The sequence below is a fragment of the Simochromis diagramma genome, unplaced genomic scaffold (genome assembly GCF_900408965.1).
Source record: "Simochromis diagramma unplaced genomic scaffold, fSimDia1.1 OVJJ01000413.1, whole genome shotgun sequence".
In the NCBI taxonomy this organism is placed as follows: Eukaryota; Metazoa; Chordata; class Actinopteri; order Cichliformes; family Cichlidae; genus Simochromis; species Simochromis diagramma.
In genome coordinates, this window is record NW_024386948.1 from 75,829 (window position 1) to 88,738 (window position 12,910).

The following is a 12,910-nucleotide window of genomic DNA, read 5'->3' on the forward strand; positions in this document are numbered from 1 at the left end:
CATCGTAAATTTAGCACCGAGAAATAAGGTTGTTAAGTATTAAATAAAATCGCTCCTCTTGAGAATAAAGTCGAAATTCGCGATTAAAGCCAAAAATCTGCTTTGAGAAAAAAGTCGAAATGTGGAGATTACAGTTGTTTGGTTGTTTAGCTCCTTGACATGATCAGCAGAAGGGTGCTGAAAAGATAGCGCGGAAAACTGCATCTGGTTAGAAGCAAAAACCCACAAAAACCTAGAAAAGCGGATTTGTACAAATGATGGTTACACCCGTGTTTGCACACGATGGGTGTTGTATCACAAGACGGCTGATCAGTTAGTTTCACGATGTTTTTGTGTGTGTAGAGGCTACAGTTACAACAACTAAGCTACAAATGTCGATAATAATGTCAATAATATTTTTTCTAGTGTACCGCTTGTACACCATCGTTTAGATTTGAATTATTATATCGATATTTTACCTGCCATGATCACAAGATCCGCTGCAACTTCGTCCAGACAGCTCGCCAGTTTCCCTCGTTTATATGCTGACCTCGGGATTTTGTAGGGAAGTTCGACCCACCCGGGGTGTAGTGGCAAAAAGGGATTTCCTGTTTTTAAATTGTTGTAATTTTTTTTATGTGAAATATATGTCAAATGTATCCATCGTGAATGATATCAAGTCACCTTGAGCCACAAACAACATTCCTGTTACAAGTTAGAAGCCGCAGTCAGTTTTTTGGGGGTTTTTTTTGGCAGAGTTTAAATATCCTCTATGAATACGGTAAAAAAAAAAAAAATCTTGTTGACATTAAAAAATGTCATTTTTTAAGGACAGCAGACATTACAACAAATATGACAATAATTCTGTAAACATATTTTAAATAGCTAAAAAGTACTCGATTGCTTATAATGTAGGTATAATAACACAGAGTCATGAAGATACTTGAAAAAGAGGTAATTTTCACATTTTACACAGTATAGAATAGAATAAACCTTTATTTTCCCACGGATGAGAAATTTGGGTGTTACACAGCTCTTATAGCAAGGAGAATATAGAATATAAAAGGGAGACACAAAGTGTTCCTATATACATAAGCAACTGAAGTTCGTATATACATGTAACAATGTACAGGAATATGTATGGAAAAATTGCACAGAGCTATGTATAAGATGTACAGTGAGCAAACAAGCTGATAAGATGACCATATAACCTCTTTGTAAACCCTGTTCACTATGGTCTATTTACCAATATAAGTAAAGACATTACATATAATAAAAACACATGTAAACACTGGAAATCACTTTTTGGCAGACAATCGGTTTTTGGCACGAGCTGCTGTATCCTCTTGGGGGCGGACCATGACGATGTCCTCCGAGTACAAGTGCAGTTTTCCCACAGTGTTTTGATCATGACACGTATTTAGCGCTGCTATGTTTGCTTTTTTTTTTTTTTAGTTATACCTGACTACCTGACCGAAAATAATACAAAGACAACATAAGAAAGCTAAAGTTTGTCATTCTCGCTTATTATGATCTCAGCTACTCTGTTTTTGGTTTTCCGATGCTCTTTCTCTCTGCTGTTTCCAACACTAATCTCTAAGTTTGTTTTGTTTTTTTTTGGGGGGGGGGGGGGGGTTGTAGATATGATTTTTCTACAAAGAGTATTAGGAAAATATTTCTTTTTGAGGGGAAAAAGAAGTATGTGGAGAATGCAGTTCTTCCACGACTGCCACGGCTCCTATGCCCTCTACAGTTTTGTGATACCATCAGCACAGACACATATTTAGAAATAATATAATCATTTTTATTGGAAAAGGGCGTAAAAACAAGGTACAAAGTGCTCACATGCTGTGCACAACAGTAAAGTCTAACTTTTCTGCTGATGTCTTCATTTCACAGCCTCTGCCTGCCCTGACAGTAAGAGTGGAGCTGCCAGTCACTGACACAGTTATAACATCACAACATCCCTTTTTTATTACATCAACAAAAGCACACGGATAATCATTTAAAGTATTACTGAAGAGTTGGTTCACACGAATACATTTGACACCAGGAGAGAAACTCCTTTGTTGGTACAGTATGGTGTTACGGTGGCACGCAGAAGGTTTTGGTTGCATTTGTTCAATTCTTGAGACATCTCTCTGAGCTTTTTACTTCCCCGCTTCAAACCTACAGAGAAATTTAGCTTGTGCATTTCAAAAGTTAAATGTAATAGCACTGACATTCCTATTGCTTTCTTCCTTTTTAAAAAACTTCAAACATACATAGATTGAGTGGGTTCAGATGTCCTCTCACTTCTCTGTGTTGCAGGAATTTTAAACAAAACAATCTGCTGTTCAACATTTATACGCTCTAAAATTTAAATGGACTGTCATTTACATATTTCTCTACTCTTACTGACCACTTCAGAATAAGCTAAAATAAACCATACATTTGTTCTTTATCTGACATCCAAATTAGAAACACAAATGAACCCAAAATGCGAATGAACAGCTTACTTTAAGTTACTGTTGTTTAAACTGCATAGTTCCCTACTGCCAATTAGTGGTTCCCTTGTGTCATTGTTGTTTATTCGGTATAAACACCAAATAAAACGTGCATGAGCCATTAAAAATCTTATCAGGATTAGACTAAAGTCATTAATGACCAACATGGAGGCTCCATTCCACTACAGTTTGACAAAGGCAAAGAAAGTAGGCTGAGACAATGATCAGTGCAATAACTGATGATCCCTTCAGCTGATGATAGCTAATGATCCAAACACAGTATACCATCACCTCCCTTTTTATGAAAAAAAATTAAGAGCATACAAGATGCGATTAAAAAAACAAAACAAACATTTAATACAACATCCTGTAACAGTTAAAAAAAAAAAAAAATCAGTAATGCTTTTAAAAATAGGCTGCTTCTAATTTTAAAAGAAAAGATGATTAAAAATGACTTTTACCTCACAACTCTTGAGTTAAGTGATAGCAACAGTTGGATTATGACTCATAACGGGGGCCGCTGTTGTCAATAATGAACAATACAACTCTGTGATCCAAACACTGCTTATGTACCATAGTGACACAAATAAACATCCTAGCAACTGGCATTAAATGACAAAGTAAGCGCTCGACTTGTCATACTGGCGTTTCAAAACCTGACTGTATGGAGTGTAGAGTGTGTGGCTGTGACAATAAAATGAAAACCAGTATGCTTTTGTTATTCAAACTGATCTACATTTAACTCGTTTAAAACTAAATTTAAAAAACTTTATATTCTCAAATTGTACAATCAAGCTGTTTAAAGTAGCACATACCTCTGAATGAAAACTGTAACTAACCATCAACCAGTTAAATTAGGAGACAAAGACAGAAATGACAGGTTTCAGTAATCATCCACCTAAGAAGGTCTTAGTGACTGCTTATCCCTTTCTGGCCAATCCCCCTCACAGGGATTGGTAGCCATCAGTCCTCCTCTTGCGGCTCACCAGATAGGCCACTACCACCACCACGATGAGCACCAGCAGTGCCACTCCCACTCCAATGGCAACCTTGTAACTACGCTGGTCCGCAGGACAGTAGTCACCTGGAAAACACACACACACACACACACTCCCATTTAAACAACATATCACTTTTTTAAGTGACCAGTTTTCTAAGAACTGATAAAATGTCAAATGTCACTTTTTGAAGATTGTGGATGTCTGTAACAGAGTTCAGTCAAACTGTCTGTTCAGGCTAAATTTTATTCTTCAATCCAACAACTGACAAAGATAATGGAGCATGAATGCGTTCCATGAAACGTAACTATTCTATGAAATCTGCTTAGGACTGTAGTTAAACCTGTTCTTCCTGAGCTGCATTCCAGAGCAGTCGACTGTCAAGCTGTCACGCAGCTGCTTTAGTTTCCACTGTTGGAAACTCTAATGATGAAAAGCCACTCACGAGGAAGTATCCGATTTTTTAAATTTCAACCGCGTGTGTTGTGCATTACATGTTTTTAAGGACTATTACTGATGCAGCAATGAATAATCACTGCTTCCTTGCTTTGGCTTCAGGACCTTGGTTTTTAACTTTATACACATTTTTGTATGCTGATCATATTACATCATTTGCTAAAATATTGTTTGGAGAATATTATTCAAATAGGATGTGTAAAGTTTAAATCCCCATGAAAGATAAAGTGTTTTAAGTCTGAAAGTTACGCATTGCTGTAAGAAATAAAGTCATTCCAAACCTACTGTTTGACTCCATTAGAACAAATGAGAATAAGAGACTACAACTTTTTGACTTGGAATGGAAAACATTTAGACTAGAGTACTTCCAAACCTAGCTCGATGGACATTTCCTGCTTCCATTATTGTAAATGTACTGGTTCTTATATAGCGCTTTTCTACTCTATCAGAGAACTTTATACAACTTGCTTCATTCACACTAGCACTTTCCATGCTTTTTATACTTAAGTGCTTACTATCTAACATACACACATTCCAATGTATAGAAAGCAACTTGGGATTAGCATCTTGCCCAAGGATGCAGACTGGAGCAGCCAGGGATCAAACCACCAACCTCCTGTTTAGTAGCTAAGCAGCTGTACCTCCTGGGCAATGTTTTTAAGACTGATAGGATGGTTTAATGATTAATTGTTCTTCACAGGGACACTTACGATCGCCAAAGTTGTTCTTGGTCAGATTGAAGGCTTGCGTTCTGTCAGAATTTACATCCAGGGACAGGTCGTTGCCCATGTAAATAGAATCCGCGCTGCAGGAGTAGGAGTGTCCAATCTGTGCAGGGAACAGATGGACTGACTTGTTGATGGCATTGTAAGTTGTACCTGCAAGTGTGAAATAGAAAGATAATTTTTACAGACTGATGATCAAGTATCGTGACAATCGAGTTAAAGAGTATTACACTGAAAGTAGTAGCATGACATGCTTAACAGTAACTCCACAGGTCTTGTCTGTATATTGTTGAGCAGGCACACAAACAAGGAAACAGCAGCTTGTGTTCTTTCTGTGTTTACCATCCATGTGCAACACTTACCTGTAGCTAAAGTATCAGGGGACATCCAGTGAGTCCAAACTCTCATCAGTGAAAATGTTACGAAATAAACATTGACTTACCGTCTGTGGTTAAAGGGTAGTTCAAGCTGAAAGACACGGCATCAACGTAGACGGTGTTATTAGGAACACTCTGAGGAATTATAACAAACAGGGAACCTTTTACAATGTAACACTGAAACACTGTGTCCAAATGTGACATTTTGGTTTTCGTTTTCTTGAATCCACTGAACATTTTTCTGGGTCAGAGAGTTTCTGTGCTCATTTACAACAGATAAACAGGTTTCAGCAAGTACACATGCTGCTAGCATTTGAACTTGAAGTGTGAAACAGGAAACAGCTCATCCGACCAGTTTGACAACGTATTACTGTTTTCCTCTTAACCCCGGACACATGCTTGAGACCAGCCTACATAACAAAGCAATCTACTATTCCTGGCTGTCGTGTCTGAGCTTTTCTATTTAAAATCTGGTTAGCCAGGCTAACCACTACAATCTGATATTTAATATGATAGCACTATATTAAAGTATATTATATTACTACCGCAGTAGATACTCCATTACAGAACAGACTACAGAATTTAAAAAAAAAAACCCCTCACTTTAAAAAAAAAAAAGAAAGAAAATGAAAGTAACCCAGAGTCCCAGAAGCTTTGGTCAGCTTTGACTCTGAAAACTGAAAGCTGATTTTCAGCAGTGTGTCTTTCTTTATTGTGATATTATTGAGACCAGTTCACAAGTGGGGCTTTTATTAAAAGCTGTTGGATCTTTTTATGCTTACAGTAAAGTTGCCACCAGGAGCAGCATGCACTTCTACTAAGCTAACATTTATATTGGAGGCAAACTAATTACAAATGTTTCCTTCTATCTTTATTTTTTTCTGGCTATGAATCCATATTGCATCTTTGAAAATGATAACTGATGCACGCTCAATCCTCCAACAAAGGAAATCCCAGACAGTTCATTCTTTCGTGTGCCCACACTGTATGGGAGTTGTGGAAGCACAATCAAAGAGACAGGGGAAGTCACTTGGATGAGTGCGAAATATTTTGAAACATTTCTCTCGCTGGAAACACAATGTTCAAATGAACAGAACCAACTCTCTGGGATAATAAATTCAAATCGATTAAATTTTGTGCATAATAAATATGACATAAGGACAACCAGGCTGCAGTTGGTGGTATAATTACACATCAGCTGTATATTTTATTTGACATAAACACTTTAAGTGTTCAGATAGACTATCACTTACAAAACCACAGAATGAATCACATGGATGCAGTAGGGCGAAGCCGCCTGATGTAGTTTCCCTATGGGCTACTTCTCTTTTAACACTTCTGCAATTTATTTCGCTTGACTAGTATTTCCAGCTTACATAGATTTACTCGTCAAGGAAACTGTTAACACTCTGAAGTGCTAACCCTAATCCTACATCTTGGAAAAATGTGGAACAGACTTTTTTTGGAAATGTGATTGTTTGACGTTAGAGTGATTATTTACTTTGTTTCCTGAAACCTAGAGCTCAGTTTAATAAAAACAGAAATTACACATTCTGATTGCCCATGGTTGAGACCAATAAGGTGTCTATCTGTTTATCTTATCCTAAGATTGCAAAGTTAGGGTTGTCATGACTTGGACGTCAGAGGTTGAATTGACGTTCTTGTCATAAATGTGCAGGATAGGGTAACTGTGGTAATTTCAGGTTAAGATGAATGATTGGCTGACCTCAGCACCTCTTTAACCACCTCATTTTGATCTTATAATGCTGTATATGTCACAGGCTTTGGGAAAAGAGTTCACCAAGTACCTTGGTGAAGCTGAAGTTAATGAAGCCCTCTTTAAAGGAAATCTTAAGGTTGGCGCTGTTTTCATTGCAACTTCCACTAGTACTGGTTAGATGTGGCTGAACAATGAAGATTGCCTGGGAATAAACAGAGAAGAACAAATGGTAAATGGCCTGTATTTATATAGCGCTTTACTAGTCCCTAAGGACCCCAAAGCGCTTTACACAACCAGTCATCCACCCATTCACACACACATTCACACACAAGACAATTTGTTTAAGATAACAAGGCAGCAGCAGACTTTCTTTAAAGAAACTCTAGTTCATGGGTCATGTAAGTTACCCGATTGTCTTGTTACACAAACACTGGCAATATTTAACCATTTACAGTAACAAAATGAGGAAATTAAACTTGCATGATAGCAAATTCTCTCTTCCTGAAGACAGAATGCTGACAACTAAATCACTGAAAGCTGAGTCACATCCTCGTGCTGGACTCATTAGGATGTATTGCTAATAGAATATCTATATGCTATGTTAAGACTAATTTACATGCCACAAAACAAAAAAACAAACAAAAAGAAAACAAAAAAGCTAGACAGTTGATATTAAGAAACCTACATTTGTTGATACTTTTCGGATCTGCAGCGCCATCTGAGCCCTCAGGCAGGTCTCATTTTTATTTTTTGTGATATTGTAGTATCCTACGGTCAAGCCAGCGGAGGGTCTAGGTGTGGGCGTTGGTGAAGCCGTGGTAGTCGTGTTTGGAGGCTTGGTGGTGGTGGTTGGAGCCTTGGTGGTGGTGGTGTTTGGATGCTTGGTGGTGGTTGGAGCCTTGGTGGTGGTGGTGTTTGGATGCTTGGTGGTGGTTGGAGCCTTGGTGGTGGTGGTGTTTGGATGCTTGGTGGTGGTTTTTGGAGGCTTGGTGGTGGTGGTTGGAGCCTTGGTGGTGGTGTTTGGATGCTTGGTGGTAGTGGTGGTGGTGTTTGGCCTGTCAAATTGACTTGCAGGGGCGACAGTTGCTGAAGGTTTGGATTTGTTTGTGTCTCCAGCCAATGACAGCGCTTGTGGGACAAAGAAACAAAGAATCCTTTTCAGCATTCATACTAATTCCAGACTAAATGAACTCTTACTTTACTGTTGCTGTATAAGCTGACTTTTAGTTACTTTGGGCTTCGGTAAGAAAACACAAACTTTCTTATTGCTTACATTTTTGCTTAAATAAATTCTGGCTATGTATTTATTCACACGGTAGTTTTATCATTACATTTAATGATATTAAATGAAATGAAGGTCCAATGTGCTTTCATTACCAGCTGCTCAAACTACTGTTTGATGGGATCAAACAGTAGTTTGAGTAGAGTACAGCGGGATTACTCAAAGCTTCTATGATGGAAATGTGTGTGTATGTCTTTTCCCTTTCTGCTCTCTATTATTAGTCTGTATATCACTTTGGTCAACCTGAGTTGTTTTTAAATGTGCTTATAAATAAATTGACAAGATATCAGTATAAACGGTCTCTGCACATTAAACAAAATAATTTTATTACAAATCAAGCAATCGATTTTCTTGACTGATCAATTAATCAATAAAATACGAATAGTGAAGTTATAAACTTTAAGGTAGGTGGTTTGTATTCGGTTGCGGAAATCATGTTCTAAAAACAACAGCTGTCATCTGTCAGCAGACATGTGACTCGGTCTTGCAACAATATCGAAAGACAAATTTCTGTCTCCCCCACAATCTAGGAAGTCCCTGTGAAGTAGAGTTTCACATACATTGTATTTCGTGACAACGTCCGTGGGTAAGCACACACAGACAAAGCCCCATTTTGAGCCTTTTTGTTTATATATTATATAACACAGTATCTTTGTAGACTCTAAACACTTACTGTGGCACTTAAGCACAAAACTAAGAGCGAGATCTGACGTGAGTTACGCCTTTCTTTTTCATATATGGATCTCGTTTATTTTAATATTAGTATTGTTTAGGGGTCTTACCTGAAAGCGCACAGCACGCGATAAAGACGAAAACAGCAGTCCTCAGCATGATGGCAAGTGCAGAGCAGTGGGGAACCAGGAGCTTTGGAGCAATGCTGTCGCGCCTCCACCTATAAATACCTCACTTTTCAAGCAGCAGGAAGTCCATGCTTAAAAAAATAAAAGCATCCGTATCCGCAGTCAGCGCTGAAAATGTACTATTCTGAGTAACAGCTTCTCATTCAGTAATTTTTTTTTTTCGAAATAGGGCAAGCTGCCCTTGCAGTACTATAGTGCAAACCCCAACAATTAGACAGTCCTTGAGCGACGGTGGTGAGGAAGGACTTTCTTCTTCTTTCTTTTTTTTTTTAGGACGAGACCACCAACAGAACCAGCCTCGTAAACAACGTGAAATTAAGGAATTACAAAATCCATTCTAGTAGTATACAAATAATAATAGTTTTTTCTACAGGCACTTTACTTTAAAGTTACGTTTAAAATGTGCAAAGTATCACTATGCTTCCCACTTCAAATTGATGTTTTGATAAATTATTAAATAGTATTCCGTTCTATATAATGTAATGTGTTTTGTTTAAAATGTAAGTTTTAGAGTGTGATCATGCGTGGAATTAATATTGTAGATGAATTTAAGTTTAAGAAGAGGTAGACAGAGAAATTAGTTAATTTTTTTGGCCTCTCCTGAAGGCCAAGAACAAATTTAATTTTCCAAGTGGACCGTTACGGCTTTTAGCTATACTGGTCCACTTGATAGTTATAGTCTACTGGATTTTTATTAGGATTTTTTTTTATTGTCGGTTATTACAGTCAGAACTGACAGAAATTTTGTGAAGAGAGAGAGAGAAAGCGAGAAGACACTGAAAATCTGCTTCATCGCCTGCTAACCCCCCCCCCCCCCCCCCAAAACAACACATTAGGGAAACCACAGCAACAACCACCATATGCAAAAGTAACAGTAACTCATGAATATTAAATTTTTATGAGCAACACACAGTATTAATAATGATATGTTTAGAGGCAGCAGCCAACCAATATAGCTGCATTTTACCACAGCCAGGAACGGGGATTTGACTTGTTCTGCAAGGAAACGTGAAGTATGAATTTTATTTTGAAAGCATCAACAGACAGAATAATTACGAAGATTTAAAACTTCAGAAATGAGCAACAGCAAGGAAACGAAACCAACAAGACTGCTAGCAGGAGGGAACCCACAGTCTCAGCGCTAACAGAAAGGTCGATGAGTAAAACAAAACTCCAGATTTCTGTCTGACACTCACAAACACTCTCTTAAACGGCTGCTAGCAGTTCGCTTTGATCTGATCGGAGCGTCATTATCAGTAGTTACAATTGGCACGTTAGTAGGAGGGTAATGCTGCAAGTCAACATGCAGGTTGTAGGCTAGTACAATTATTATTACTGCTAGTAGGAACTAATACTATAAACAGCATAACTGCAAGTATTTTAGCCTTAGTAATAGTAGTAGCTATAGCGATAGGACTTTATATTAGTGGTAAAAAAAAAAGGTGTTGTTATGATACTGACAGGATTATTAATACAAAGCAGTAAGAATTAAGGTTGCCATAATTAAGCTAACATAACTTAAATCTAATGACAGTGCAGTAGTTATGAGCAGTGATGGTACAGAAGGTTCTAGTATTAACTATATAATCAAAGTTCAATACACACTCCAGGTCAAAAACAGAGAGAACAAACACAAATAATGACATGCTACGGCACATATACTTAACACAAACATGGCTTTAAAAGAATATAAGTATAAATACTGTGTCCTACAGAGTGAAAGGTGCACTTAGTGTAAATATAAATGGTTAACTTTCTGACTGTTAGCATAAATAGACAGAACATGTCATGTGACACGAAAACAGGAAATAAGGTGGTTCCCAGAAACACACAAGCAGGTGACACTGCCAGTCATCCTCGTGACGCTTCAGGATTGCATTGAATGCACCCAAACATGTTAGTTTTTCTTTTTACATTTACAATCAGTGAAGCTACAGGTAACTGCACAAAAACCTCACTGAGGTTAAGATAGTGAAATAACTCAAGTATAAGCTGGCATGGCTTAACTATAAGTTCTGCATGTTCTGTGTATCCTGTTGTGTTTTCTGATTTTTAAAGAAATCCAGATTTTGTCCAGATTTAATTCATGTATGTTAGTAATCACAGCTACTACATCATCGGTACCTTTTTAACGGATCAAGACTTTCTTGTGGCCATTTTTTAAACCATAGATGTGAGATAGGCCTCATGTTAGTTTCTTTATGACCCGCAGTTGTTTGCACTTTTAGACCTGTGGTGTGCGTACAATGTCCACTACAAAGATAGCCTCGATGGGTGATGGCCAGACGGTTTTAAAGACAACTGTTTTCAACGCTCAGTGTTTCATATACAACCCTTATTATTGCAGGGTCTTTACCCAAAAGCCTCTGTTGTGGTGTTTTGATGCTATATTAATAAAACTGAATAAACAAAAATTGAAATTGAACCCAATTGCAAAAAACTTGGGATGCTGTGAAAATTGTGAATTCAATTTAATTTTATTTATATAAAACAAAAGTTGCTTAAATGCACTTTATATTTTAAGATAAAGGCCCTAAAATAATGCAGTGAAAACCCAACAATTAGATGACCCTTGGTGACAATGGGAAGAAAAATCTCCCTTTTAACAGGAAGTAACCGCAGCAGAACCAGGCTGAGAGACAATTCAAAATATTAACTCCTTTTGAATTTGAGCAACACATCTAAAAAAAGATGGGACAAGGGTAAGAAGGGTGGAAAACTAAGTGTTACTAAAAAGGAACACCTGGAGGAACATTTTAACTAGATTCACTGGCAACAGGTAGTAGTAATATGATGAGATGCCAAAGAACATGTTAGAGAAGAAAACCCTTTAAACAAAAAACATACTTCACATTTTTAGTACATCTGGGTATTTAACTTTAAAATAGTACCACAGTACCTAACGATGGAATATAAACTCCTTCCTCTTTGAGGCTAACAAAATCTTTTATCAGTTATTCTAATGCAGCACTCTTCCCCCTTTTTGTTATATCATCAGCCTTGAAGAGAATGGCATGATAGATTTCCACAATATATTTTAGTAATCTTTTTTTTAAGACTTTTAATGGTTTTAGTCTTGGCAATTTATCAGAACAGATTTTCTATTTTATGAGCTGGTTAGAACGCTTCCTGAAGATCCAAGGACACAATTTAAAGATTTGTCTTGATGCATGCTCAATCATCCACGTAAGGAAATCCCAAAAAGGTGATTTTGTTTATCTGGAAAAAGTGTTTTCAGTGGGAGAAACATTTTATAACTCATTCAGTCTCAGCTGACTGCAGGTTTCCCCAACTTTATAAAGAGTATATTTGCATAATGACTGAAACTACAAGCACTAGCAAAGCAAAAGGCTGTGAGGGCAGTTTCTTGATCATTAATATGTAAATTGTCATGATCAGTGGTGAAACACTAATCACCAATGATCATTGATTGACCATTGATCGGTGGCCATGAGTCCCATTCACAGAGAGTTGGGGAATGGCTGCAATCACAGCATTATAAGATGGTAAGATGATAACCCTTAGGCCCCCTCCTTGATTCAGAGATGGTCTTTCCCTTTTCACGTAAATGTAAAAGTTTTTGTCAGGGTGAGATGAAGTAGGACCCAAAATTGCACATGCAGAGGGAAAAGGAGGTTTAACTAAAGGCGAGCACTTTAATGAGCTGAGAAGTAAACTTGACATAAGCAGAAATACAAAACAAAACAGGAAACTAAATAAAAGCTGATTATAGCAACTCAGGTATGGATGCAGAGACAGACAGAGCTTGACATAGACAGACATGATTGGGAATGCTGGGAAGGAGGAGCGGGATTTTGAATTCAATTCTGAATTTCACAGAGAGCCAATGAAGCCAATACAGGAGAAATCTGCTCTCTCTATTCTAGTCCCTGTCAGTACATTTTGGATTAACTGAAGGCTTTTCAGGGAGTTTTTAGGACTTTCTGATAATAATGAATTACAGTCATCCAGCCTGGAAGGAATAAATGCATGAACTTGTTTTTCAGCGTCACTCTGAGACAGGGTA

General features: G+C 37.6%; 1 protein-coding gene across 1 annotated transcript; it reads right to left on the reverse strand.

Moving 5' to 3' along the window:
- Positions 1–1,761: 1,761 nt before the first annotated feature.
- Positions 1,762–8,938, reverse strand: si:ch211-212k18.7 (macrosialin). The gene is made up of 6 exons (XM_040038312.1): positions 8,806–8,938; positions 7,427–7,869; positions 6,830–6,943; positions 5,087–5,156; positions 4,630–4,797; positions 1,762–3,549 (listed from the first exon to the last, which is right to left on the reverse strand). Exons 1-6 carry the CDS (start codon positions 8,852–8,854, stop codon positions 3,410–3,412), a joined length of 984 nt encoding a protein of 327 aa, XP_039894246.1. The 5' UTR covers positions 8,855–8,938; the 3' UTR covers positions 1,762–3,409.
- Positions 8,939–12,910: the final 3,972 nt, after the last annotated feature.

Excerpts from the sequence above, each read along its gene's own strand:
- si:ch211-212k18.7 (XM_040038312.1), bottom strand. The coding sequence starts at position 8,854 with ATGCTGAGGACTGCTGTTTTCGTCTTTATCGCGTGCTGTGCGCTTTCA. Across the intron at positions 7,870-8,805 it reads CGCGTGCTGTGCGCTTTCAG|CGCTGTCATTGGCTGGAGAC; the intron begins GTAAGACCCCTA and ends TTGTCCCACAAG. Across the intron at positions 4,798-5,086 it reads CTACCCTTTAACCACAGACG|GTACAACTTACAATGCCATC; the intron begins GTAAGTCAATGT and ends TCACACTTGCAG.